The 26,186-nt window shown below is 50.4% G+C and overlaps 2 protein-coding genes across 2 annotated transcripts; one reads left to right on the forward strand and one right to left on the reverse strand.

The window, feature by feature from the left end:
• Positions 1–1,411: 1,411 nt before the first annotated feature.
• PINK1 (PTEN induced kinase 1) lies at positions 1,412–14,579 on the forward strand. The gene is made up of 8 exons (XM_088790325.1): positions 1,412–1,870; positions 6,346–6,633; positions 8,050–8,150; positions 11,027–11,209; positions 11,706–11,869; positions 12,796–12,923; positions 13,285–13,521; positions 14,276–14,579. Exons 1-8 carry the CDS (start codon positions 1,484–1,486, stop codon positions 14,531–14,533), a joined length of 1,746 nt encoding a protein of 581 aa, XP_088646451.1. The 5' UTR covers positions 1,412–1,483; the 3' UTR covers positions 14,534–14,579.
• Positions 14,580–16,076: 1,497 nt separating this feature from the next.
• DDOST (dolichyl-diphosphooligosaccharide--protein glycosyltransferase non-catalytic subunit) lies at positions 16,077–24,985 on the reverse strand. Its single transcript, XM_088790326.1, has 11 exons — positions 24,756–24,985; positions 24,444–24,554; positions 20,062–20,148; positions 19,151–19,254; positions 18,923–19,017; positions 18,534–18,627; positions 18,109–18,257; positions 17,541–17,688; positions 16,810–16,930; positions 16,580–16,686; positions 16,077–16,504 (listed from the first exon to the last, which is right to left on the reverse strand). Exons 1-11 carry the CDS (start codon positions 24,910–24,912, stop codon positions 16,355–16,357), a joined length of 1,323 nt encoding a protein of 440 aa, XP_088646452.1. The 5' UTR covers positions 24,913–24,985; the 3' UTR covers positions 16,077–16,354.
• Positions 24,986–26,186: the final 1,201 nt, after the last annotated feature.

A 26,186-nucleotide genomic window follows, 5' to 3' on the forward strand; every position in this document is an offset into this window, starting at 1 on the left:
ACAAAATTCAACCAAGTAAATCTGAAGATCTAATTGACTTTATTAAGTGATTCATTAATCAGGCAACATCCCCTCTAGTGACTAGAAGAGAGTGCTCCCAAGAGTTGTATAAAATGGAAAATTTTTACAGGACGCGGTGTGGGGCAAGGAAGCTAATAATGAAAGAAAAGGATTATTTTGTGATAGGGACATCTTTTCTGTGGGAAAGTGAAGGGTTTTATTATGTAGATTGTCTCTATGGAGAGGGCTTACAAGTATGTTACAGTATTGGGGCTTGACCAGAAAATCCCATATTGGTTGATTAAGATTATGTTTCTGGGAGAAGTCAAAACTGCAATTAGATCTGGTATTAAATATGGGTTTGGTATCATGGGCTTTTAGCATCAGTGATACCATTTGGGACCTGTTTTTTCTTTACTTTAACAGTATAGATAAATAATGACCGTTTGTTGATAATTTGTTGAAGCAGGTGAATATGTACATAGGGTTCACTACACTATTTTTGTGTTTGAAATTTTCCATTTTTAAAAAAAGGCAAGAAAGGGGCAGCCAGATGGCTCAGTTGGTTAGAGCACAAGCTCTTAACAACAAGGTTACCGGTTCAATTCCCGCATGGGATGGTGGGCTGCACCCCCGGCAACTAAGATTAAAATCGGCGACTGGACTTGGAGTTGGGCTGTGTCCTCCACAACTAGATTAAGGACAACTATTTGGAGCTGATGGGCCCTGGAGAAACACACTATTCCCCAATACTCCCTAATAAAAATTTTTTTAAAAAAGGCAAGAAAAAAAGAAATCACTCATTATAAATCCTTTCATCAGCATTTCTAACAGTAGGTTTGGGTAACAGGGTTCTGCCACCAACAAGCTGTTTGACTGGGCAAATCCCTCCATGTGTCCGGGATTCAGCTCACTCATCTGAAAAATGTCGACTTACCTGAAAAATGTCCCATTTGGGTGGGATTTCTCTTGGAGTACTAAGAAGTGAGCAGGGGCTGTGCGTTTGTAGAGAGGAGATTAAGGGCACTGAGGAGAGTAAGGACTCAATAGTTATGGCAAATGAACTTTAACGTCACCTCTGATTGTCACTGCCCTTTCTATGAGTCAGTTTCCTTACCTATAAAAATGATATTCCTATCTCCTTGGTGGGAATATTAAATAAATTAACAGTTGTAAAGACTCTGGCACCACGGGTGATACTCAATAAACATTAGTTTTCCTTCTCCACTTCTCGACTGTTCACAATCTGGACCTGCCTAACACGAAACCCCTCCACCGTGGGTCCAAAGTGCAAAAGGGCAAGACACTACCCACAGCCAGGTGCGCGCACAGCGCCCCCGCGCGCCCAGCCAGGGAACCGCCAGATCGGCGACTCCGCCCATCGGCCCCCGCGCCTGCGCAGAGGCACCGCCCCCAAAGTTTCTTGTTGTGACCGGCCGCCGCGACGCCTGCGGCTGCTGGTGCACTTGGTCGCGGCGCTACCATGGCGGTGCGACAGGCGCTGGGTCGGGGCCTGCAGCTGGGCCGGGCGCTGCTGCTGCGTTTCACGGCCAAGCCTGGCCCGGCCTACGGCTGTGGGCGGCCGGGCCCCGCGGCGGCCTGGGGCCGCGGAGAGCGCCCGGGCCAGGCCGCGGGACCCGGCGCGGAGCCGCACAGGCTCGGGCTCGGGCTCCCCGACCGCTACCGCTTCTTCCGCCAGTCGGTGGCCGGGCTGGCGGCGCGGCTCCAGCGGCAGTTCGTGGTGCGGGCCCGGGGCGGCGCGGGCCCTTGCGGCCGGGCCGTCTTTCTGGCCTTCGGGCTGGGGCTGGGCCTCGTCGAGGAGAAGCAGGCTGAGGGCCGGCGGGCGGCCTCGGCCTGTCAGGAGATCCAGGTGAGCACTGGCCGCGGACAGCGAGGATGGAGCCCAGTGTCACGCTAGGAACAGGACCTTAAGTCGATGGGGACGGGGCTGGGGATGTGAGCCGGTCGTGAGCGTTGTGAGGGGCGGCGCTAGGCTGTGGGCGTGTTGAGGGGCGGGGCTGGGGGCATTGACTGACGGGGGCCCTGGATCAATATTTATCCTTGTCAGACCCGGAAATTCCTTGCAAATCACCGATTAAGGCTCATTTTCAATGTAAACTGATCTCCTGGTATGGGGCCAGCACCTCACATTAGTTTTACTGTCTTCCCTTCCTCAAACAGCACGTTTTGGAAGATATGCTGCTAATTACAGCTCCGGTTGCACCGTTGCTAATGGCTCTGTAAATTTTGTAAAATTTAATGACAAATCATAACGCTTTTGTCCCTGAGGTAGTGGTCATCCCCAATTTATGGGTGAGGAAACGTACTCAGAGAGGTGAAGTAACTTGCCCGAAGTCACACAGCTAATAAAGAGCAGTGCCGAAAGTCTGACTCTCCAAGGCCTGTCCCCTTAACCACTGAGCCAGTCTGCCTCCACGGTTTAGCCAAACAATTAGTGACACAGCTGAAATCAAAGTAAAACCATGAACAGCAGGAGAAAATATCACACCTAACAGTTTTTAGTTAACCTGTGTGGAGTTATTAGGAGGGAGTGAATATGTTATTAGGCTCTTTTAAATGCTTAAAATAGCCCAGAGACCTCTGTTTCTCCTCTACCAAAATCTGTATTAGTCAGGGTTCTCTAGAGATACAGAACCAATAGGATGTGTTTATAGAAAAAGTGATTTATTTTAAGGCGTTGGCTCTGCAATTCTGGAGGCTGGCAAGTCTCCCAAAAATCGTTTGGGTAGGTAGGCAGGACGGAGACCCAGGGAAGAGCCATTGTTGCCGTTCAAGTGTGACAGCCACATGCTGGCAGAAGTCTCTCCTCTTTTTGGGAGGTCAGCCTTCTTCCTAGGGGTTGGAGCCACTGTTAGTACAGCCCCTACAATTGACAATTTGGGGCTGAGGTGGTGGCAGATGGAGACTTGCCCAAGGACACGTCTGGTTAAGGACCAAGCATGTTTCCTGGTTTCCAGCCCAGTTCTTGTTACTCAGCCAGAGTGTCTCGTGTTTGAGCTCTGGCTAGTGTGGGACGACAGGTGACATCTGACCTAGTCCCCAGCCGCTGTCCTTGTCTTTTGCTACAGCTTGACTGGCAGAAGCCAAAGGTGGGAAATTTGATAATCCTGCTTAGAATTATGGAGGCTTTTTTATTTTAACCGAGGAGCTTGATCCTTCTGAGCTTGTTATCTGTACATCCTTTTCTCACACTTCACCCTACTGTGTCTTAAAATGTTTAATTAGTTGATGATTAATTTTAAAAATTCAGGTGTTCCACTTTTGAAAACAATCACCAGCTCTGGCAATTCTAATGCTAAAATTCCGTATGGTGTCAGACCAGACAAAGCAAAAGAGTGGCTGCTCCTTTTAGATGGAGGCATGTGGGGGGGAAAAAACCCAACAACAACCCAGTTATAAAATAGGCAAAAGACATGAGTGTATATTTCATCAAGAGGAGATACAGATGCCAAATCAGTATATGAAAAGATATTCAGCATCAGGGAAATTTAGGGAAATGCAGATTGAAAACACAATGTGATATCACTGCATACTTACTAGCACAGCTAAAATAAAATAAAAATAGTGATAATAACAAATGCTGGTGAAGATGCAGAGAAACTGGACTGCTGGTGAGACTATAAAATGGTACAACAACTCTGGAAAATGAGCAGTTTTTTACAAAATTAAACATGCAGTACCATATGACCCAGCCATTGCAGTCTCGGGTGTTTACCCAGAGAAATGAAAACTTATATTCACACAAAAACCTGTACACAACTTGCTGCTATCTAAAACAGTGCAGTAGTTACCCCAGAAATTAAAAATGAAATTATCATATGATCCAGCAATTTCACTTCTGGGTGTACACCCCAAAGAATTGAGAGCAGGGACTTGAACAGATATTTGTATACCTGTGTTCATAGCAGAATTATTCAGAATAGTCAAAAGATGGAAGCAACCCACGTGTGCATCAATGGATGAATAAATAAGCAAAATGTGGACTATACATACAATGTAGTATTCACCTTATAAAGGAAGGAAATTCCAACATACGCTACAACATGGATGAACCTTGGGGACAATATGCTAAGTGAAATAAGCCAGACACAAAAAGACACATACTTAGGTTTCCGCTCATCTGAGGTACTTAGAGTAGTCAAATTCATAGAGACATAAAGTAAAATGGGGGCCGCCAGGAGCGGGAAGGAGAAGGGATGGGAGTTACTGATTAATGGGTATAGAATTTAAGATTTGCAAGGTGAAAAATGTTCTGGAGCTGGATGGTGGTGATGGTTGTACAACAGTGTGAATGTACTTAATGCCACTGAACTGTGCACTTAAAAATGGTTTTAATGGTCAGTTTTATGTTATGTATATTTTACCACAGTTCTTAAAAATGATGTAAAAACCTGTACACAAATCATAGCATCATTCATAATAGCAAAATAGTATAAACAACTGAACCGTCGTTCTGCAGGTGAATTGTTAAACTCTCGTATCCATACAGTGGGATACCAAGCGATAATAAGGAATTAACTGCTGATGATGGTAACCACCTACATGAACCTCAAGGACATTGTGCTTAGTGAAAAAAGTCTGTCCCGGAAGGTTATACTGGGTGATTTCATTTACATAACTTTCTTTAAATGACAAAACTATCGATATGGAAAACAGATCAGTGGATGCCAGGGGGCAGGGACGGGGTGGGGGTGGTACAAATACAAAGAGGTAACACAAAGGAGTTTTTTGGTGATGGGACGGTTCTGTATCTTGAGCCTATACATGGGATAAAACTGCATAGAGCTACACACATGCACACACACACACACACACAAATGAATGTGGGTTAAAAAAGATGGTGCAAACTGAGTAAGGTCTGTAGTGAACAGTGGTGTACCAGTTCCTTTCCTGATTTTGACACTGTACTGATGCTTTATAAGATGTCACCATTGGGGGAAACTGGGTGAAGGGTGCACAGGGCACTCTGTACTATCTTTTTGCAACTTCTGTGAGTCTAAATTATTTCAAAATAAAAAGTTAAAAAACTACATCTCATTCTCAAAACCATGGTTGATAAAGGATTACTCTACAAAATGCTGCTTCTGCTCTGTGGAGTTTGGAGACTAGTAGACAAGACAAGGTAGACGTCCGTTTTTTTAAGAAGTGAAAGTTACCGTGCAAGGTGTATGAGCTTATAGACCGCGCTTCAGGACCCTCTCCGGAAGGAAAGGCGGCTGTGGCTGGGTTGTCAGAGCTGGTTGTACAGGAAGGAGGAGCTTGAGCTGGGGCTCCATGGGTGATTGGGGATGAGCCAGGCAGAGCAAAACACTAGAAATAGGGGCTGAGGGGAATAGTGGGAGCTAAGATGCAGAGAGGCATATGAAAGGTAAGTACGGGCATGCACAGGCCAGCCTGGTGAAACAGTTTTCACGTACAGGAAGTACCAGGACAAGGCACCGAATAACCTATTGGGTAGGTTTCTGAGCAGAAGGGTGACTCGTGAACGCAGTGTAGTTTGACCTGGCTCAGGAACAGGTGAGGGGATGACGTGAGGATGGGAAGGTCTAGAGATGAGTAAACATGGAAAGGAAGGGATCCGCAGATCAGACAGGATTTGAGGCAGAGCCTGCGCGACTGCACAGATGATGGCAGCTGCCTGCAGTGGGGAAGGATTTGATTTGGGGGAAATGGGCTCTTCCCAGTGCATCCCAGCAGTACCTGCATTTCCACCTCTTGACATCAGAATTCTTACACTCTTGTTTCCTTTCTGAAAATAGAGTGGACTCACCAGATTCCTAAGAGGTAGAGACAGGAAGACAGGATTTAGTGACTCAGCTCCAGGGGTCCTCCTGGTTTTGCTCCCTTGTCTACAAAAGCAACCAGAGGTCATTCACAAGTGGAGGAGTGGCTGTTAACCACGTGGTACTCCTGCCCACCCACAGCTCCTGGTCACCATCCGGTAGCTTCCTGCTAAGACCTTTGCAGAGAGAGCTGTCTCCATAATCAGAAACCTCCAACATGGTGCTGGGGGCTTGGCAGGCAGCAAAGGAATGGTGTGCCAGCTGCAGAATTTGGAAGTTCTGACCACTTCACTAACAGTGTTGTGTTGGGCTGTCTCTGACTGCAACGGAGCTGCAGAGTTGGAGACAAATTATTCTGTATAGTGAGAAAGGCACAATGGTCTGAGCCCGGGCTGAAAGTAAAACCTAACTGGGTTGTGTTTCTAACAGCTCTTGATCTTGTTGCTGAAGACCTTGCCCCGCTATACCTCCCCTCGCCTGCTTCTCTTTAACTTGATCCTTACTAGTCTCCCTGGCTCACAGTGCGTGCTTTCTTCCTCAGGCAATTTTTACACAGAAAAACAAGCTGCCTTCTGACCCGCTGGACACTAGACGCTGGCAGGGCTTCCAGCTGGAGGAGTATCTGATAGGGCAGTCCCTCGGCAAGGGCTGCAGTGCTGCTGTGTACGAAGCCACTGTGCCAGTGTTGCCCCAGAACCTGGAGGGGGCGAAGAACATTGGGCTTCTTCCGGGGAGAGGCCCAGATACCAGCCCACGAGGAGCAGAGGAGAAGCGAGCCCCACGGGCCCTTGCCTTTCCCTTAGCCATCAAGATGATGTGGAACATCTCGGTAAGCATGGCCCTTTCATCTTTAAAGTAGACATTTCTAAGTGTCAATCTCGGGGGACCTGATGGCACTTTTTCCCAGGAAGTAGGTAGAAAAAGAGAGATTCTCCACAGTCCAGCTGCCTGTATAGCTAGGCTGCCTCACCCTCTTCCATGGGAGTGTGCAGCAGCGTGTCTCAAAATGTAATGTGTCCACACATCGGCTGGGGATCAGGTTAAAAGGCAGATTCTGACGAGCAGGTCTGAGGTGGGGCCTGAGATTCTGCCTTCCTACGAGCTCCCAGGCATGTCCATGCCGCTGGCCTGTGAGCCGGACTCTGAGGAGCAAGTGCCCAAACCATTGGTTTCTCACTGTCAGTCTGGCTGATCAGTTAGTTAATTTCAGGACTGCAGTGACCACCATCTTCTCTCCTTCCCCTGACCTGTCTCACTGGAGAGGAGGAGCCATACTCCTTTCCCCCGAAGCCACCCTTCCGCCTCACCTCCAGATCAGAGGCTTGCTTTTCACCTCCCTCTCGAGGCTTTAGGAAATTCAGTATTTCCCCCACAAAAACAAAGATTTCTATCTATTTAGAGTAATTTCTTCACCTTGCCATTACATGGGTGGGTTCAGAAAATCCATCAAGACCTGGTGTTCTCTCTCCTGCTGAGAGCGTCCATTCAAGGCGAAGGGAGCAAACAGCCACGCAGTTCACGCTGGACACTGAAGAATGCGGTTTCTTGTTTTGTGGAATGAAGGTTATCAGACTATTGCACTTCCAAGCTGGGTTGACAGCTAACAAGTAGTCAAACCCTTTGCCCATGAAACATCCAGTCTTAGCATCAAAACTTCCATTTGTTGAGGCACAATAGCTTCTGCATTCACAAAAGCTAAAGGACTTGATTCTTACAGGATCTTCTCAATACCTAACAAGTTTCACAGGTCCTGAGAGGCATTCATAATGAAATGAGGCAAGTAAGGTGCTTTTCCTCCTCTTTGGTTTTATTGTTTGTTTGTTTCTTACTGGGGGATAGGAAGACTGTCCTGTGATTCAGCACAACTGTATCCGGGGTGGGCCTGCCCGCCGCTGGCCTGTCTGCTAAAGGGAGCCTGCAAGGATGAGCCTGAGTGTGACCAGAGGCATCTTTGGCAAGAAGATTGGTCCCATGCTGTGGCCATCTTGACATCTCTTCCTGCCCTGGCACCTGAGCTGCCAAAAGTTTGAGGTGTGGGAAGCATCCTCTCTTAGTTGGCATGGACGACACCTCTGCCCTCTCTGCCAGGAGAAACTAATCTTGGTTTGCCACTTCAGAGAGGTTATCTTGAAGGTCAAAGCCAATCCTAGGCAGTAGCTGTCCTGGTCCAGGTTACAAGGAGGGCTTAGACTTGCTATTCTGCTCGGGTCTGTATAACTCTGGATTCACTATGGATGTGTTTCAGGCGGGCTCCTCCAGCGAAGCCATCTTGAACAAAATGAGCCAGGAGCTGGTCCCAGCGAGTCGAATGGCCTTGTCCGGGGAGTATGGAGCAGTCACTTACAGGTAAGCGCCCATCCGCCCACCAGACTGGCTGTGAGTTCTTTGAGAGCAAAACCGTCATCTGTGTGTCCTCAGCACTCGGCACAGAGTCTGACCTGATGCATGGTACATAGTAAATGCTTACGGAGCGATGTGGTTAATGATGGGTTTCCATTGGTGGGGAATGAACTTGGGAAAGACTGCAGATCATCCGACTCCAGCTAAAGACGCAGATGGCTCATTCCCACGAGAGCAGGGAGAGAGGGCCATCCGAAAATGGCCAGCTCACAAAGTGGAGAATTGATCTGGTTTCTGATTCTTCCTAAGTAATGCCCAGGGGGAAACCACCTGCCCATACAAACTGAACTCTGTCCCCAGTAGAGGTGGCTTCATTCCACTAATAGCTGCAGTGCGCCTGATGGTGCCCAGAGATTTAACAACAACAAAGTGGCCTGTTCCCCAAGAGCTCTGCATGAGGCCCCGGAGCCGGACACGTTGGAAGCAGAGTCCCGTGTGGCAAGTTCTAAAGTGGCGTATTCTCGGGTGCTGAGGGAGCCCAGAAGTGGTGTGTGCACGGCAGGGGTGGGGGCCGTGCAGAAAGGCCTCTTGCAGGGACCCTTTGTGCTGCCTTTTGAAGGATAAGCATGAGCTCAGTGAAGAAGCAGGAGAAGCGACGCTGTCTGCAGAGCAGACGGCAGCAGCCCACGTTGACAGCGGCTTTGTGAATCTCATGTCTGCAGGTGGTTGGTTCGCCTTACGACACAGGCAGCACTGTGCTCACTGGTGTGCGTGGGCTGCCAGGAAGAGGTGGCTGCGGCGTTTCTGGTGATTTGTTCGAGGGTCCATTCGTAGGTCTAGTTGTGTCCAGAGCAGGAAAGTAGAAATAGGGACTTCAGGAAATATACGTGGAAAACCCCTTCGTGGCTTGGAAGGCTCCGGTATGACTGATGGTCCGTGCAGGCCCAGGAAGCAGCTGCTTGTGGGCTCAGAACTGTCACCCTCTTCTCCTGATGCCTTGGTGGCGGGAAGTGGACATCTGAATGTCAGCTGATTTGGGGCAGCTCAAATTACCCTCAGGTGGCACCGTTGTAGAGTTCACTTCAGCCTGCTGACAGGTGCTGTCAGGTAGCTGTGAGCTCGGTGATGTCTCCACTGAGAGGCCCACCCAGGCTTCTGGTTGGAAATAGTTCCCGCCTCTCCAGTCCTTCACCCGGCCGTAGTGGGGGGTTTTTTCCGTAGCATTTATCACCATCTGACCGTAAATCATATATGTCTTTGTCTGTTGTCCACTGTCTCTCCAGCTGTACTCTACACCCGTGGAGCACAGGACACACAATCCGAAACACGGTTGTTTAGTGCCTCCCCCCACAGCTCAGTGCGTGTCTGTTGAATGATTAGGTGAAGGTGGCAGAAGGTCTATTACCTGAAGTACTGGTGACATTTAGTGCTGTCTCAGGAGAAACACTATTCTCTGAGAGCACAAGTGGAGAATCGGGGTGTATTTCTGCTGAGCCTTTGCTCATCTAGGGACCTCAGATTTGGCCCTCTGTATCTGCTTCTCTCACTTCTGCCTCCTGATTTCTGATCTTGTCCCATTTACATACGCTGCTCCACCATAGTGAATTCATACTGCCCTCCCGGAACGCACCAGGCTCCTCCCTGACTGTCTTCTGTGCATGCAGTTAGCTATCCTGGGCTGCCCTCCCCACAACCTGTCCTGTTCCAGGTCTCAGTTCCGACACACACACACACGCACACACACCCAGCATAGCCACACCGTTCCTCTGTGCTCCCATGACAACTGAGCAGAGCCTTGAGCTGTGATCATGCTTCTCCCCCTCGCCCCAGTGGCCCAAGGGCACAATGCTGTACTCCTTTGATTGCAGAGAACGGACACACTCAGGTGGACTCGAGAAAGAGCAGAAGGCCACACGTGGACTGGCCCTAGAGCTTGGGCACTGAGCCAGTTCTGAGGACAGGGCAGGCAGCGCGCTCCCTCAGTGTTGTGTTGATGTCTCTGGGCTTCTGCTCCATTCCCATCTCTGCCACCCGCTGTCCTTACCCTTACCCCATAGCTCTTCTGTTCGTGCGTACACCTTTGGCTTGCTCGCCTCTTTGGCTTCCCATGGCCACAAACCTCATGGCATCCATTGCTGACTGCCAGCTTACGGCCATATTTCCTCAGAGAGAATCTATCTGGCCCCCCTTCCCTTTTGCCACCAACCATTTGGATCTCAGATGTGACTGCAGGCTCAGTGTCCTGGGGTCAGGTCCCATCCTTAGTTGAGGGGCAAGGCTAGTACACAGCAGGCAGGCTTGCAATCCAAAACACGGCCACCTTGCCTCATCTCAGGGCTGTAGGTGTGGGGCTCCTGGAGGAGGAGGGGTGAGAAAGGCAGGCAGGTCACATATCTACTATGAACTGGGTCTGTATCCATTCATTCAGCAATGTTTATTGAGCTCATAGTCCACACCATGTGTTATGCTAGAACTCGGACTCATGGGAATTCTGGGTCCTTGACAAGTACTAACAACCTATGAGGTAGGTTACTACCTTATTCCCCTTTTGCATTTGGGACTGAGCCCCAAGGAGTTAAGAAACTTGGCCAAGGATGTACTGTGGCAGACCTAGAGGCAAAACCAGGCAGTCTGGTTCCAGGGACTCTTAACCACTGTGTCTGTGACATCAGACGGACGGATGGATGGGCTAGTGAAATCATTGAATGTGATGATGGTTTATGGGCTTTTTCCCTCCAGCACCAGGCTCTGCATCGGCACAGAGCAGATCTACAGTAAATATTTGATAAATGGGTGAATAAATGCATGTCATTGTGGCCTTATCTTTCCGACTGTTGTACCTGATATTGGCCTCATACGTTTGTCCCTTGTGGCTAAAACAGAAAATCCCAGAGAGGGCCCAAGCAGCTGGCCCCTCACCCCAACATCATTCGGGTCTTCCGCGCCTTCACCTCGTCTGTCCCGCTGCTGCCAGGCGCCCTGGTCGACTACCCTGATGTGCTGCCCCCACGACTTCACCCCGAAGGCCTGGGCCACGCGCGGACGCTATTCCTCGTGATGAAGAAGTAAGTGGCGGGTCTATGGCAGGACCTGGCCCCTGCTTCTGTGCACTGGGGCACCATCTCGCTGTGGAAGATAAGGCCATGCTGAGTGCAGTTTCCCTTTAGAACAGTTTTCCACGGGAACAGGATCTCATCTTCATTCAAAACAGACTTGACCTAGTGCTTTTAGTGCATTTGACTGGTGCCCTTCTCAGGTGCTGCCTTACCTGTTTGGGGGTTTGTTTTTTTTAACATAAACAGTTCTCCTTCCTCCCCCTATGCTCCTTAGTAATGCCATGATGGGTATTTTAAGGAAACGAGCATCTCTGATGTCACTTTGAACATATGAGGCCCCAACTCCTACTTTCTAATTTCACGATAGTGGGTGGGAACACAAAGGACACTTGGGGAAAAGAAAGGAAAAAGGCTCCAAGAGGAAAGGCCGTCATCCGAGTAGTAAACGAGATGCTAGGGGTAGTGGATGCGCGGTAGCCAGAGGCCCTGTCACCCTCTCCACCAGCTACCCCTGTACCCTGCGCCAGTACCTTGGTGAGAACAGCCCAAGCCCACGCCTCGCCACCGTGATGACCTTGCAGCTCCTGGAAGGAGTGGATCATTTGGTTCAGCAGGGTGTCGCTCACAGAGACTTAAAATCTGACAACATCCTCGTGGAGCTGGATGCAGGTAGGTGCCCAGCTGCACCTCAGCTCTCAGGGGGAACATCGGGACCCTTGGGGCCGGTTTAGTTTTCATGCCCTGTTATAAGTGGTTTTGTCTAAATTTAGCTCTGTACTCAAGACATGAGCAATCACTCCTCCAAAACACTTTCGTTCTCTGGGATTTATGGAGTGATAGTTAACGTTCCCAAGTTCCTTTCTATTGCCCACTTTCAGAAAAACTTCTGTGGTGGAAGTTTTCTTAAATAAAGTAAAAGAGAGGTAGACTTGAGCTCAATGTAAGAAGAATTTTCAAACCGTGAAAGCTGTCCAAATGTAAGTCTAACTGCTTCTGGAAATAATGAGTTCTCCATCACTGGAAGCATTCAAGTAGAAGCTGGATGGCCACTTGCCTGATAAATTTTGAACTAGAAGATTTAAAATAATTAAATGTGCAATTAAATTACTAGAGGAACTGGCTTTTTAAAGGAAGATTGTGTGGATCCTTTTATAACTAATTCCTAATGCACCTGTTTTTTAGGTTTGGATTTGGGGTTTCAAGTTCAGATCAAAGATTCTTGGGGTGTAAGGGTCCTTAGAGGTCACCTGAGCTAAGCCCCATGTGTGAGTAAATCATGAGCAGCTCCTTCAGCCTTGGGATAGCTCCAATTACTAGATTATTTAGATTGAGCCAAACTTTTATCCAGTTCTTTTGCTTGGGGGCTCTGTGTGGGAGCGTTTATTTCCTAGAGGCGTTTCCATATTCGTGTAGCTCGCCCGCCCGTTCTGGGGAATGGGCTCCCATCCAGGCCTACAGGCCTCCGTTCCTGGGCCAACACTAGGTCCCTGTTAGCCCCTCGCACCCCTATCCTGATGGCTTTAGTAGGGACATAGGACGGCCTCTCAGAGGAAAGAGGGAGAATCAGTCACTTACCTCTCTGGTCCATTCCGCAGACGGCTGCCCCTGGTTGGTGATCACGGATTTTGGTTGCTGCCTGGCTGACAAGCGCGTTGGCCTGCAGTTGCCTTTCACCAGCTGGTATGTGGATCGAGGCGGAAACGGCTGCCTGATGGCTCCTGAGGTGAGTCCCACAGAGCGTGTCATGTGCCATCAGCAGACTCTTCTGTGTTTCCACTGATAGAACAAGACATCATACCTCATGATTTTCTCAACACTTCCGTCTTTTATGACCCATAATTTGGCACAAGTCCGTTCCCTGACGCTTTTTAAATCTGGATCTCCCTAATGTTCCCGGGAGATGCAAGTTTTATCAGCACAAAGCCGGCAGCCTAAGCAGATTCTTCTGGGTCTGAGCTACAACTCACTGAAACTCAGGGTTCCTTGGGACAGAGTTCAGATTAGCCCACGAATCAGGTGCGGTGCAGGAATATAAATAGGTTAGTAACGCCTCAGCCTGACCGCTTGCTTTGCTTTCCGAGCAGGTGTCCACAGCCTGCCCCGGCCCCAGGGCGGTGATTGACTACAGCAAGGCGGATGCCTGGGCCGTGGGAGCGCTGGCCTATGAAATCTTCGGGCTCCCCAATCCCTTTTACGGCCAAGGCGGGGCCCACCTTGAAAGCCGCAGTTACCAAGAGGCTCAGCTGCCTGCGCTGCCCGAGTCGGTGCCTCTGGATGTAAGGCAGCTGGTGAAGTCACTGCTCCAGCGAGAGGCCAGCAAGGTGAGGCTGTCCCCAGGTTTTGAGGGGTTGTGTGGATGGAAATCTCAGTTCATGTTCCAGAATAAGACCAGGTGTGGGCAAGCACTAGACAGACAGCTCCTCTCTTACAGAGGTAAAGGCCAAGCATGGGAGAACAAAATAGATTTAGTGTAAATAGGAGTAGGGGAGCTAGCCACGTTGCCTCAGTTATTCAGAGGGGAAAAGATGCATTTTTAAGAAACATCTAATGGAGATGTACTTCATGGAAACGGCTGAGCTCTGATGAGATACACAGGCGTGAAGACGTCTCTGAGAGCAGACCTGGCCGTTTTGAGATTCCTATAAAGGGATCTAAAGGCTGACACATGGGAGCCACAGCAGCAGGTCCGGCTCAGGCAGCATGCTTAGTGGAGAGCACAGACCAGGATTCAAATTCTCGTTCTTCCACTTACCTTTCACCGTGCAGCATACTGTCGCTGTCAGAGTAACACTTGCTGCTACCAGGTACCATGAGCTACGACTCCCTCCCTGCAGACAGTGCTCATATACAGGAGGCGGTTCATGCGCCTGCTGTGATGGGGAGGCTATTCCAACTGGGGGCACAGTGCCCAGTGGAAAAGCCTGGAGTATGGCCGCGAGCAGCCAGTGTCTGTGAAAGGTGTCGGAGCAGAGAGAAGGATAGAGAATTGGGTTGGGACCAGAGAGGGCAGACCAAGTGAGGATTCATTAACAAAGGATTGTGGGCCGAACACTCACAGTTCCCTTTGTGTTGCAGAGACCATCTGCCCGAGTAGCTGCTAATGTGCTTCATTTAAGCCTCTGGGGTGAACATACTCTAGCCCTGAAGAATCTGAAACTAGACAAGATGATTGGCTGGCTCCTCCAACAATCAGCGGCCACTTTGTTGGCCGACAGGCTTACAGAGAAGAGCTGCGTGGAAACAAAAATGAAGATGCTATTTCTGGCCAACCTGGAGTATGAGGCACTGTGCCAGGCAGCCCTTCTCCTCTATTCCTGGAGGGCAGCCCCATGATGGCTCTGATGTAGCTGGTGAATTACTAAAAACTTGGCAGCATGTATGTCGTGATGGTCTGTGAATGCTGAAGGAGGGCGCTCGAGGTGTGAGGGTGGGAGTCAAGAAGAGGTGGCATAGAGAGGGGTGGTCAACAGAAGAGAAGGCCTCTGGTTTGGCAAATGGGAGGAACAAGTTGAGTGTAGTTCATGGTCTGTAGTTACATCTCTAGCTGTGTGATTTTGGATGTGTCATAACCGGTGTGGTCTCAAGTTCCCTTACCTATAGAATGAAGAAACTGGTCTAGATAGGGGTCGACAAACCTTTTCTGTAGAGGGCCCGAGAGTAAAGACCTGGCTCTCGCAGCTACTCAACTCTGGCATCGTCGTCTTAAATATGTAAACGAAGAAGCATGGCTACGTGCCACTGAAATGTGAATTTCATGTGTCACTAAATACTCTTAATTTTTTAAAACCATTTAAAAATGCAAAGACCATTTTTTGCTTGCAGGCCGTATAAAAAGGAGGCAGCAGGCTGGATCTACAGGCCATACGTACTTTGCCCGCCCCTGGTCTAGATGAATTCAAAGGGCCTAACCTACAGAAAGTGCTAATCGCTGGGCCGTGTGTATCTGTGCTACAAGTAGTGTGGTAAGAGCTCTGCACCACGTGAGAGATCCCTCAGGGGTTAAGTGCTGACCGGAAACCCTACCTTACGCTCATGTTCTGTCTTCACAGACCTCCGAGGTTACTGGCCGAGCTGGTCTGTTAGACGAGGCCGGGCTGAGGAGGGGCAGGCCTGCGCCCCACTTTATAGGGAGGAGCCGGCCCGGTGGTGGCTGTCAGTGGCATGTCACCTGAGCTAAGGCAAACCTTTGCACAGGTCAGTACATTCACATATCAGAATGAAAAGACATGCAGGCCTGAGAAGTAGGGAGCCTCTGCACTTCAACTGTGCATTCTGGGCCAGCTCCAGGGTAGTTCTGAGAAAGCATTTCCACGGAGTTCCTCCAGCTCCTGAATCGAGTCTAGCAGAGCTAAAGTCACTGGTGAAATAGAAATTAACAGCATAGGGTTTTAAACTTGCTGATTTCCTTCTGTGTAGCATTTCTTATAGGAATTGTGAAGCATTAAATGCACATTTACAACTGCAGAATATGTATGTGCGTTGAACTATTTGGCGTTAATTCTTATACCAGAAAGAAAATCCTGTGGGCAGAGACCGACAATAGGGAAGGGATTTCACACAGAGTTCTGCACATGTTCTAGGAACACAGCCATTGCCTAAAGCAAGTGAACATACATTTAAGGTTCTTTTCAAGCAGGCAATTCCTTAATTCTACAGGCAAGCGCTGTTACCCTACATTTCCCATTTTGGTGATGCCCCACCAGCCTCAGTGTATTAATAACCTTATTTGATCCCTTGAGAAGTTTGGAAATGCTGTCATTTCATAGTTAAAATACAGTCCAGTCTTCAGCCAGATTAAAAGAGGCCACTTACTAGTCTATATCCAGTCATTACCAAACAATATCCCCTCCATTAGCAAAACACAGCAGGGGCCAGATGAAGTTTGAGGGCAACGTTTCTCTTTATTTTAGAAATGACTGTGACGGCACACACGGAAACCACCACTTAGCATTAGGTGGAAAAACAACATAAGAGTCGTCCCCTAACCCCCACCCCTTGGTACTCAATGCTGCATCTCCCACTGAGGTAAGGCTGTGCCATTGTCCCATGGCTTTAAAAAACAAACAAACACAAAAACCCACCATAAAGGGGAAAACACCCAGTCCTATTAAAGCCCGTCCACTCCGTGTTGTGAGGAGTCCCGGGCTCTGGCCCTCAGTCAGACTTCTCCTTCTCCTTCATGTGTAAGAAGACGATGCTGAAGAGGAAGAGCCCGGCCATCATGGAGAAGGCACTGGCATAGTAGGGGTAGGCGGAGGGGATGAAGCGCTCGTACTGCGTGTGCTGGAGTGGCCTCACTGACACCTGCAACAGGACAGAGGTGACAGGCCCAGGTGCGACACACGCTGACTGAAAACGGCGACTGCAACCTGTGCTTACCTGAGTGGAAGAGTACAGGTGAGTGTAGCCTAGCCGGTTGTAATCCACTTTAAACTGGAACACACCGTACACGTCAGGCAACTTGAACTGGACGCTGTACTTGCCACCTGGGGACAAGCAACACGAGTAACCAGGAGGGGTTTCCCGCCACGTTCCTGTCAGCCTCCCGAAAGCAGGCCCGAGGTGGGGGACTGTCTCCCCGCAGCTTCTTGTGCAAGAATTACATTTACCTTTCTTCTTCAAGAAGGTCCTAACAAAAGGATCGATGCGGACAAACTCCAGCTGAATGTCATCCCCATCAAAGGGGATCCATCTGCCATTTGAGAGCTGTTCGATCACAATGCTGTACTCCTGAGAAAAAAGGCCAGTCAGCCAGGGAGGCCTGTGATAGGAGGGATGTCGCCGTCCTCAGAGCTGCACTGATTCCACACTCATGAATCTGGCAGGAACTCCCAAGAGTCGTGACAAAGTGGGCAAGCCCTCCCACCCACCGCGGACAGTGATTGAGGTGCCACCCAGCAGGCCAACCCCCCTGACTTGCATCTGACCCCTGCAGGCCCAGGGAAGTCTGCACCCAAACCACACTCTACACCCCTTGACTGCCGAGCACTCTTGGGCACCCTGCTTCCCTATTTGCTGCTCCTACCCCGCCCCACGTCTCCTGCCTGACACATTCATCCTCAAGACCCGGCTCAGTGCCATTTCTCCTGTGATCCCCACTCCGAGCAGAGTGAGGCGGCGACGCCCCTCCTGCCTCTGCACTCCCACAGCAAAACCACACCTCTCCACAAGGTCTCCATTAGGGTCTCAGTTTCCCTGCACTAAATGACTTTCTTCAGGGTAAAGGTTAATTCATTCACCCTTATTTAGGCCCCTCAGGCACAGAAGTGTTCCATAAATGCTTTCGAGCTGAGTCAACTTGGCCAAACCCTTGGGCCCTCCCACTCCAAGCGGCTCTTACCACCAGGTCAGTGACCATGTAGGCACTGGGTGGGGCTGTCTCGCCCACCCGATGGTGGGACACAGGCCCCACCCGGAGTACACCCTCCTCCTTGAACACCCAGCGGGAGAGGGCCACAGCCAGCTCGTAGTTGCCTGTCTGGGGATACCTGCAGAGGGGGAAACAGAAGAGGCTGGGGCACCAGAACCAACTTCTTCCCAGTGGTCCTGGTAAGCAAGACTGTCCACCATCCACCAGGATGGAGTGCACTACGCTAATTTCCACCTGCAGGCCATACATACCTAAGTATCCTGGTTTCAGGGAACAGAAAAAAATGACAAGATATGAGGTGGTGTTGCTTTGGATGTCACCTGCTCAGAAAATACACTTTCAAAACCTCCAGAGAAGCCATTACTAGAAAAGTCTGGATCGCCAACATCAGGAACCGAGCGACAAAGTCAAGTCTTCAAGTAATTTGAAAGCACCTAAGATACTTAGCCTCTGACACTCACAGCTGAAAGGCTCGTCCCCCCTCATCTGCACAGACCCAGCATCCAGACCACACGCCCCAAAGTCCCCGGGCACCTACCTCTGGGAGCCGGGCGTGGCCTTCTGCACGGCCGAGTTGAAGAAGGCATCACTGAAGAAGTCAAGGGAGCCGCTGAAGATGACCCGGGCGTTGTTCCTGGCCTGCAGCCCGGCGATCAGGAGGGTGTTCTTCCCCACCGCATGGGGATACTGGGAACAAACAGGGCTGTCATCCAGGAGAGCCAGGGCAAGAGACAAGCCACTAGGGCAAGGGGCCAGGACGCCAGACCTGAACAACCGGGGCCTCCCTGAGGGTGAACCTGAGACCCTGCTGCTTCTGCCCACTTCCCCGCTCCCACCAACTTCTCATTTCACTCATCAGCCTCAACAAAGCATGCTTTTCTGCTTAGTTCTCATCTTCAAATAAAAAAGAGCTTTGCTACCAGGCCCAGGAGCTGGAGCCTCAAGGCTACAAAGGCCCCTTACCTGGGTGATCGGTTTATCCGGGAAGAAAGAGTAAGAAGTGGAAGAGCCCGTCAGGACGTCCAATACCAAAGGGTTGTCAGGGTCAGCCACCATCCTGCAGGAGGAAGACAGAGTCATCGAACTCCGACCCCAAGCACTAAGCCCAAAGGATCCGGGGCCCGTAAGGGCTACTTCTTTGCAGGAATGACTCCTACTTGCTTGATGGCCTAACACTTAGCTCTCTTCTTGCTGTAAGTATGAAGTTTAACTCAAATGTCATAAATTAATCTCATCCACACCCTCTGGAGGAGGGAATAACCCCAAATAATCACAGGTTCGGCTGGCTTCCTGACAAAATAGAAGGACCCCTCTTCCCCCAGGTTTCTGTAGGCTGTACCCTGCTCACTCACCCAACACCTCGAAAGAGAATGGGGTTCAGAGATGATTTCCCAACGATGGTCGGGGCCTTCAGCAGATTCTCCGTGTCAGCCACGATGAGCGTATGCTGCAAGGGCAGAGGGAAGGACGGTGGTCAGGAAAAGGGGCCTCCCAGCCAGGGCCCCTCCCACTTCCTTGCAGTTTCCAGGCTGAGCTCTGCTGTAAGGGCCTGAAACCTGGAAGGTGACAGGCCTGATTACCTGGCCAAGGTCTGAGATGTCATAGTTGTGATGGTCAATGACAGCAGTTTTCTCTTCATCAAACTCGATCCCACACTCACTGCCCAGCTCTCGAAGTGGGTCACCTGCATGGACCCGAGATGCGTTTGGCTGAGTCCTTACGGCTGGGCCCTGGGCCAAGCTATGTCACTTGTCCTGACATCGCCATGACTCACTCTCCCAGTGATCCCCGGAGCCCTGCAGCTTCACCAGGCCAGCCTCAGCCCCAGCGTGGACCCCTGGACCACGCCGGAATTGGTAAAACAAAAAGCCGCCTGGCCTGCTCCCTCCACAAATACACAGTGACCTGGGTTCTGCACGAAAACCCCCTTTGAAGCAGAGTAATACCTTGGGCAAACTTGACCTGGATGAGCCTTGGCTTACAAGGTTTCTCTTTTCCTCATCATCACCTTACTGAGAACCCCACCCAATATGGTTTTAAAAATCTCTCAGTACTGAAAAAATGAAGCAAGACTGGCCAGGTGTTCCTGGGTGAAGCTGGGTGATGAGTACGTGGGTTCAGGCTACTACTCTCCCCATACTTCTAAGTAGCTTTGTAATTTTCCAAAACAGGAAACCAAACAAAAATCTGTCCAGTGCTTTGGGCTCCACCCAATTAGCCTCCCCCTACTTGTCTTCTCTTTTTAGGGAAAAAGTCACCAAAACAAAACAAACAAAAAACAATAGCAACAGGATTCCCAGCCTTAAAAAGACCCACATCTCATTGGCTCTAGTCACAGAAAAGGAGGGGCTGATTGGCCCTGCCGTTCCCTCACTCACTCCCTGGCCAAGGACCACTCAGTGAATGCCAATTTGGCAGCTTCCATTTGTAAAATTCTCCAAGCTTCCTGGAGAGATGGTGGAAGCACCAGAGCTTCCGAGGTGAGACTTACCAATGTCTGAGCTGGCAGCTACGAGGACGCTGCCTCCACCATCAATAAAGGTACTGATGGTCTCCACATTGATGTTGCCTCCAAAATCTGAAAGAAGCACCAGACTCAGTGATCCAGAAACCCAGAAAGTTCCTCTCTCACCAGTCCGACTTTTGGGCGGGGTGGGGGATGCCACTGACTGCGGACCAGCCACAATCAATCACAGAATAGCGCCCTCTGGAGGCTCCAAACGACTGGGACGTTTACCATATAAGCCCTTATACTGGGCAATTCTCCCATTTTCCCTATGTGATGATCCAAAAATAATGGCTCGAATTCATAAACTTTTAAAAGTATAAATGAAATAGTCAAACAGCTACCAGTTATAGTCAAGTTACTTATACACACTTCAAATCATATATAAAATATTTGTTTAGAAACGTTGCATTTTTCCACTTACATTTCATGAAACACCTTCATTGAAACTCATCACCCGCACTTTTCACATCACTATCTTTGTCATCACAGAGCCACTTTTGGGGTGACCTAACACAGTTTCCCAGAGCCCGTCACTTCTGTCTAAGTTCTGTGAGAGAGAGCACTTTGGGATCTGAGGAGGCCTCTACCCCTTGAGAACAGCGTCTTTTTCCTAGGACTCCCCGATGTATATCCATGCGAGCCCTGGCAGAACCTGCGCACACTGTTCTTTAAAGTGACCGCCATAAAGACTCATTAATTTCCAGCACCGGTAATTGGGAGCTCATACCCTTTTCTGGACAGTCAGGTCAGGTGACTGCCAGAAGCATCCAAAACCAGGCTGCCCTGCGCTCGAGAGCCTTCCCCAGAGTCACGGGGGAGTGCCCAGTAATTCACTTATTCATGAAATGAAAAGTACTTCTGTGCTGGAAGAAAAGGAAGGGGACGATGAGGGAGGGAAGCGAGTATAGAAAGGTTGGTCAGGGAGCCCTGGACAAATGGCATTTGAGAAGGTGGGAGAGTGAGCCAGGCAGCGTGAGGATGAGGTGGCGGGGCGGGCATTCCGGGCACTAAGAACGACAGGTGCAAGGTCCCAGGGGCGGGTGCGCCTGTCACCAGCAAGGAGCCCAGTGTGGCTCAGCTGGAGAGTGAAGGGCAGAGGGAAGCAGCAGAGGGCACTGCAGTGACGTGAGGGAGGGCAGTTCATGTAGGGATTTGCGGGGCCCCGTGAAGATGTTGGCTGTGGGGCAGAGCAAGAGACCAACATGATCTGACTTCTGTTTGGAAAGGATGATTCTGGCGGCCAGGTGGACCACCAGGTACAGGGGGAGTAAGGATGGAAGCAGTGATGGGTCAGAAGGTTACTGTGAGAGTCCAGGCCGTGCAGACTGGCGACTGGGCCATGGCAGCAGAGGGGAGAGTGTGGAGGGGCTGCAGAGGGCCGTGGGGAGGGGCAGTGGGACTACGCTCACATTCGAAGGTAAAGCCGGCAGCAGAGTCCGCTGATGGATCGGATATGGGGTGTGAGAGAGACACTCAGGACGGCCCCAAGCCTTGGCCCCAGCAACTGGAAAGATGGAAGTGCCGTTTACTGAGGCTGGGCCCCGAAGTCTGCCCATTAGACACCCATGAGGCAGTTGGAAATGAGTCCAGAATATGACTTTGTAAAGATCTAAACGTGAGAATGGCCCTCTTTTCTGAAAACCATCAGGAAGAATAAAGCACCTTCCTTTCCTTCTGGCACAGACAGACATCTTATATGTGGGGACACAACCTCACACTACATTTAGAAAGCCACCTACCCACTCTCCTTCAGAGGCCAGGCAGAGTCTTCAACAATTCAAAAACACTTCTTAGTATAGTGCAGTGTTTCCCAGTCGGGGGTGATTTTGCACCTCCAGGCAATGTCTGAAGACATCTCTCGTTGTCATGGGGGGAGCTACTGCCATCTAGTGGGTGGAGGCCGCTGGCCGCTGCTAAACATCCTACACTGCACAGGACAGCCCCCACAAATTATCCAGTCCAAATGGCAAGAGTGCAGCTGCAGACACTCTTCTGTGGTGAAAAGATCACGGGCTTAAACCTAGGCAATCCCTTCACCTTTCTGAGCCCATTTCCCCATCTATAAAAAGAGGGCCCCGGTTTTTCTAGGTACAGTGGATGTGCTATGGATCTTTCCTCTGTAGCCAGTACTGCAAGTGACTTGGGAGCTTCCTGATCCCAGAGGGGGCAAGGATCCCACTGATACGCGGAGAAGGAAGCCAGGCCAGTGTCCCACACCTGAGAGGGCTAATGGTGGTCCCAGTACCACAGAAGGGCCCTGGGAGCAGGGGCCAAACCCTTACTCGCCCCCCGCAGGTACAAGCCTTCCCCCAGGAGTGCCCAACAGGATCTCCTGCAGCAGCACCACAACAGTGATGGGGGCAGGGTTTAAAATAACGTTGAATCTCAGTTATACTCCCTTCCCAATTACTTTTCAAGCTTTCTCCAGCAAAGAGAACCTCGTGGTTTCATATGGTCTTTAACACTTCCCTCACACTTGCTAATCTCTTTAAGAGGAAGCCCGGGCTCAAAGTCTTTGCCGGCAACAGAATCTGGCTAGAACTTAACAGCACTGTATTTATTCTATTTATAGTTACCTTCTACTCAAAGCAAGAAATGATACCGGATTTCCATTTTCCGCAATGATACTGGGTTCATTCCTGGTTTCCTTTTTTTTTAGGAGGGCACAGCTCATAATGCCCCATGTGGGGATCGAACCAGCAACCTTGGTTGTGTTAGCACCAGGCTCTAACCAACTGAGCTAACTGGCCACCCCTGGTCTCCTTTTAAAATGTTATTTTAGTTTTTAACAAGCGAGTCAGTTTGAAGAAAAATACTAAGTAATTATCAGCACAGGTGATATGGAATCTAGTAAGTCATGAAGGAGGTACAGGAATAGTTGAGTAACGCTTGTGAAACACTGACATTTCTCCCACCTGCTTTTTCTATCTTCTCCCTATCTCACCCACCATTTCTTCTCAATGTCGCTCCCAATCCACCTCCTGAGCACACCTTGGACAGTTCCTCCCCTCCATCATGTACATCCCCACACGGGATTTGGCAATCACTTCAAGTCCTTATTCTTGTGTCCTCAAAGATAGACTGAAAGAATCCCTTGTGGGCAGGCTCTCTGTCACTGTTCAGAACTCTGTCTTCCGTTTCAGAGTTCCAAACACAGCAGAAACTTGGCAAACACCAATGAACCTGCTAAAGGCTCCAACCACCTGCCCAGTAACTTGAAGATTTTAACTTGTCCAATCTGGGTCACTTCCACCCAGCTACACTGCCTTCAAAAAGCCAATTACAAAGGCACATACTGCAGGAGAGTTGGGAGTAACATGATTAAGTGACGGGAGCCTAGAGAAAAATACTTCGGGGATTTGGCGGAACCCAACCCCACATGAACTACAGAGAACAAAATATTATAGCTGCCAACGAAATAAAAGACTTCCTACACTCCATCAACTGAAGGAAGAGATGGCAGGCCTGTCTTACCCCAGACAGAGACAACCTGAGTCCTCTGAGAAAAAGATAAACTGAAGCCACTAAAGAAGAGAATGACTCGATGGTCAGCAAAAGAGGGTGGCAAAAGAGAACTAGCCAAAGGAACTAGGGGTGTGTGGTCTGGAGAAGAAACAGCTGAACACGCTATGATTATGTGGAGGCCATGCCTCTAAGCAAAATAAGCATTAGACTTGTTTCCTAAGGCCCCTTCCTCCTCTCCCCCAGGCCAAATAAACAAAGTAGGAAATATAGGAGACAAATTTCAGTTTAATATAAGAACTTCTTAACAGAGTTATCTAATGGTGGTGCGGATTGCCTCTGAAGACAGTAAGCTCCCTGTCACGGGAACACTGAAGTATCTACCAACTGGATAATCTAGTAAAGGTAGTCATTCTGTTCAACAACTAGCCAGCCCTCTGGTAGGCCCTGGACATATCCTTCCAGCCTCAACTAAGGGACGGGGCTAGGTAATCGCCAACGTTCTTTTTCAGCCTCAGAACTATGAATGAATCCATCCGAAAAGATCAACTACCAAGCCTCTTTACAGCAAACCATATTAAGAGCATGCCATTTCCTCTTTTCACACAGACCATCCCAACCAGGGGGGTCTCCATCTTTCCTATCAGGCCCTTTACAGAGAAAATTCACTTTTCTAAGTAGCAGGGCCCCAGGCTCCATGGTCTGTGGCAACATTTGACCCCACAATCCTCAGCTGTGTTTTTCAGAAAGAAAGTATGTTCTCCTGGGCCTAGGGTAGAAGTTATGCTCCTCAGGCAGCAGCAGCGCCCAGGGCTGGTGACCCACCCTGTGACCAGGAACACGCTCAAGATCCAGAAGAAAGCAATCGATTCCTAGTTCCGGGGGCGACGCACAGCACTTACCTTCTACCGAGGGAGAGAAGATGATGAGATTGTCATAAAGGAACTCCCCGTACTTAATAAGCGACAGGCTGGGATCATCTGCGGTCTTGAATGTGAGTTCAAAGCCCCGATCTGGACAAGAAAACAGGGAGCTGAGGCAGACGGGACGCAAAGGAAAATCACGACCGCCCTCCCCAAGCGGCAGGGCAGACCTGGGCGGCCCGCTAGCGAAAAACGAGTGCGAGGGAGCGAGAGTGGCCGATGACCTCGGGCTCGGGGACCTTTCCAACCCCAGATTCTCTCACCCGCCGCCCCCTCGGACCCCGGTCTCACCCTTCAGGCTCCGGAAGAAAAGCGAATGCGTCTCCCGCAGGTTGAGGTTGTCCAGCAGCACTAAAGTGCGGGGACCGCTCGCACCGACCAAGCCAAGCAAGGGCAGCTGCAGCAGCCACAAGAGGGACCAAGCATGGGACGCGGCGCGGAGCTCCATCTTTCTCCTCCTGCCAAAGAACCCAAGCACCTGGGCACCGGAAGTGCCCTGTCTAAAATCGCCCAATCGCGGCTCGTGGTCGTGGAGTCCCACCCGGAAGTGATCTGCGAACGCCGGGGTCGAGCTCCGGGAGCCGCTGCTGGAAGGGCAGGAACCAGGAGCATCACCGGAAGTGCTCGGGTTGTAGGCGGAGCCTCTAAACCCTATTGGCGGAAGGGGAGCGTGGCTCCGCCTCCCCAAAGGAAAAGGCTCAATGCTAGAGAGACAGCTCTGCAGCCGCAGCCAATCAACAAGGCCAGGCTCCCACCCGGCCCCCAGCCCGCCTTTTCATTAGACTGGTCTCCGCCTGCTTGGGCTTGACGGTCGCGTCTCGTACGGCGGGATCTGGGGCGGTGTGGCTCTCCCCGGATGAACTCTTCGGTCCTCTCTGGTCCTGGACAGACTCGGGACTAGGAACCAGACCCTCACCTCCACCATCTCCAGAGAGGAAGGAATTGCAAATATAAGATAACGGACAGGGGCACTTTAGTTTCCTGCCGCTGACGGACCAGGGACCTTGGCACGGGCCTGTCCTCTGCCCTTCCCAGCTTGGTGGCCTACGCTGGAGGCAGCGTGAATAGGCGGTGGACTAGACTATTAAAAAGCTCTAGTTGGGTTCATTTGCAAGCTTCGTCTCCCACTAGCCCTTTTACATAGGGATTTCACTTCTCTGCAGGTTACTGTCCTAGGCTGGAAATAAAAAGAGCTAGAAGCAGCCCTCCTCATCTGTGTGCCTTTCAGAAGGCCTGAGTTCTCGGGAGGACTAGAGCAGGTTTTAAAGCGCCTAGTGCAGGGCCAGGCTGAGCAATCGCTCGGTAATGCTGCCTCCCACCGCAGGTCTAAGCTAAAGCGACCACAATCAGCTCCAAGACTTGATGGTGCTAACCTGTTACTCTGGAGTCAGCCACAGCGCAGGGACAGCCCAGGCTCTTCATTCTCAGGTCTCCACTTAAACTCATTCGAGCAGCTTGATCCTCCTCAGTCCCCGGCTTACCCGGAACAGGTCTCTCACCTTTATCATACCCTCAGTTTACCCCTCTACCCCGCCCCCCAGCCCTTTGCTCATGCACCTCCCTCTACCCTGCACCTCCTCCCCACATGCCCATCTTAAGCCTACTGGATCTTCTCTATTCTTTATGGGAACCCCACCTGATGCTGCTCCCCTCACAAGGGTAATTTGTTCCCCATAAAAACCTGATCTCGCTTCCTCTTCCAGGACATACTGCAGCCTGCCT

This window comes from Rhinolophus sinicus, chromosome 14 (assembly GCF_057876585.1).
Source record: "Rhinolophus sinicus isolate RSI-liver-muscle chromosome 14, RSI-T2T, whole genome shotgun sequence".
Taxonomy (NCBI): Eukaryota; Metazoa; Chordata; class Mammalia; order Chiroptera; family Rhinolophidae; genus Rhinolophus; species Rhinolophus sinicus.

Excerpts from the sequence above, each read along its gene's own strand:
- PINK1 (XM_088790325.1), top strand. The coding sequence starts at position 1,484 with ATGGCGGTGCGACAGGCGCTGGGTCGGGGCCTGCAGCTGGGCCGGGCG. Across the intron at positions 1,871-6,345 it reads CGGCCTGTCAGGAGATCCAG|GCAATTTTTACACAGAAAAA; the intron begins GTGAGCACTGGC and ends TTTCTTCCTCAG. Across the intron at positions 13,522-14,275 it reads TCCAGCGAGAGGCCAGCAAG|AGACCATCTGCCCGAGTAGC; the intron begins GTGAGGCTGTCC and ends TTTGTGTTGCAG.
- DDOST (XM_088790326.1), bottom strand. The coding sequence starts at position 24,912 with ATGGAGCTCCGCGCCGCGTCCCATGCTTGGTCCCTCTTGTGGCTGCTG. Across the intron at positions 20,149-24,443 it reads CTTCTCTCCCTCGGTAGAAG|ATTTTGGAGGCAACATCAAT; the intron begins GTAAGTGCTGTG and ends TGCTTCTTTCAG. Across the intron at positions 16,687-16,809 it reads GACCTTCTTGAAGAAGAAAG|GTGGCAAGTACAGCGTCCAG; the intron begins GTAAATGTAATT and ends GCTTGTCCCCAG.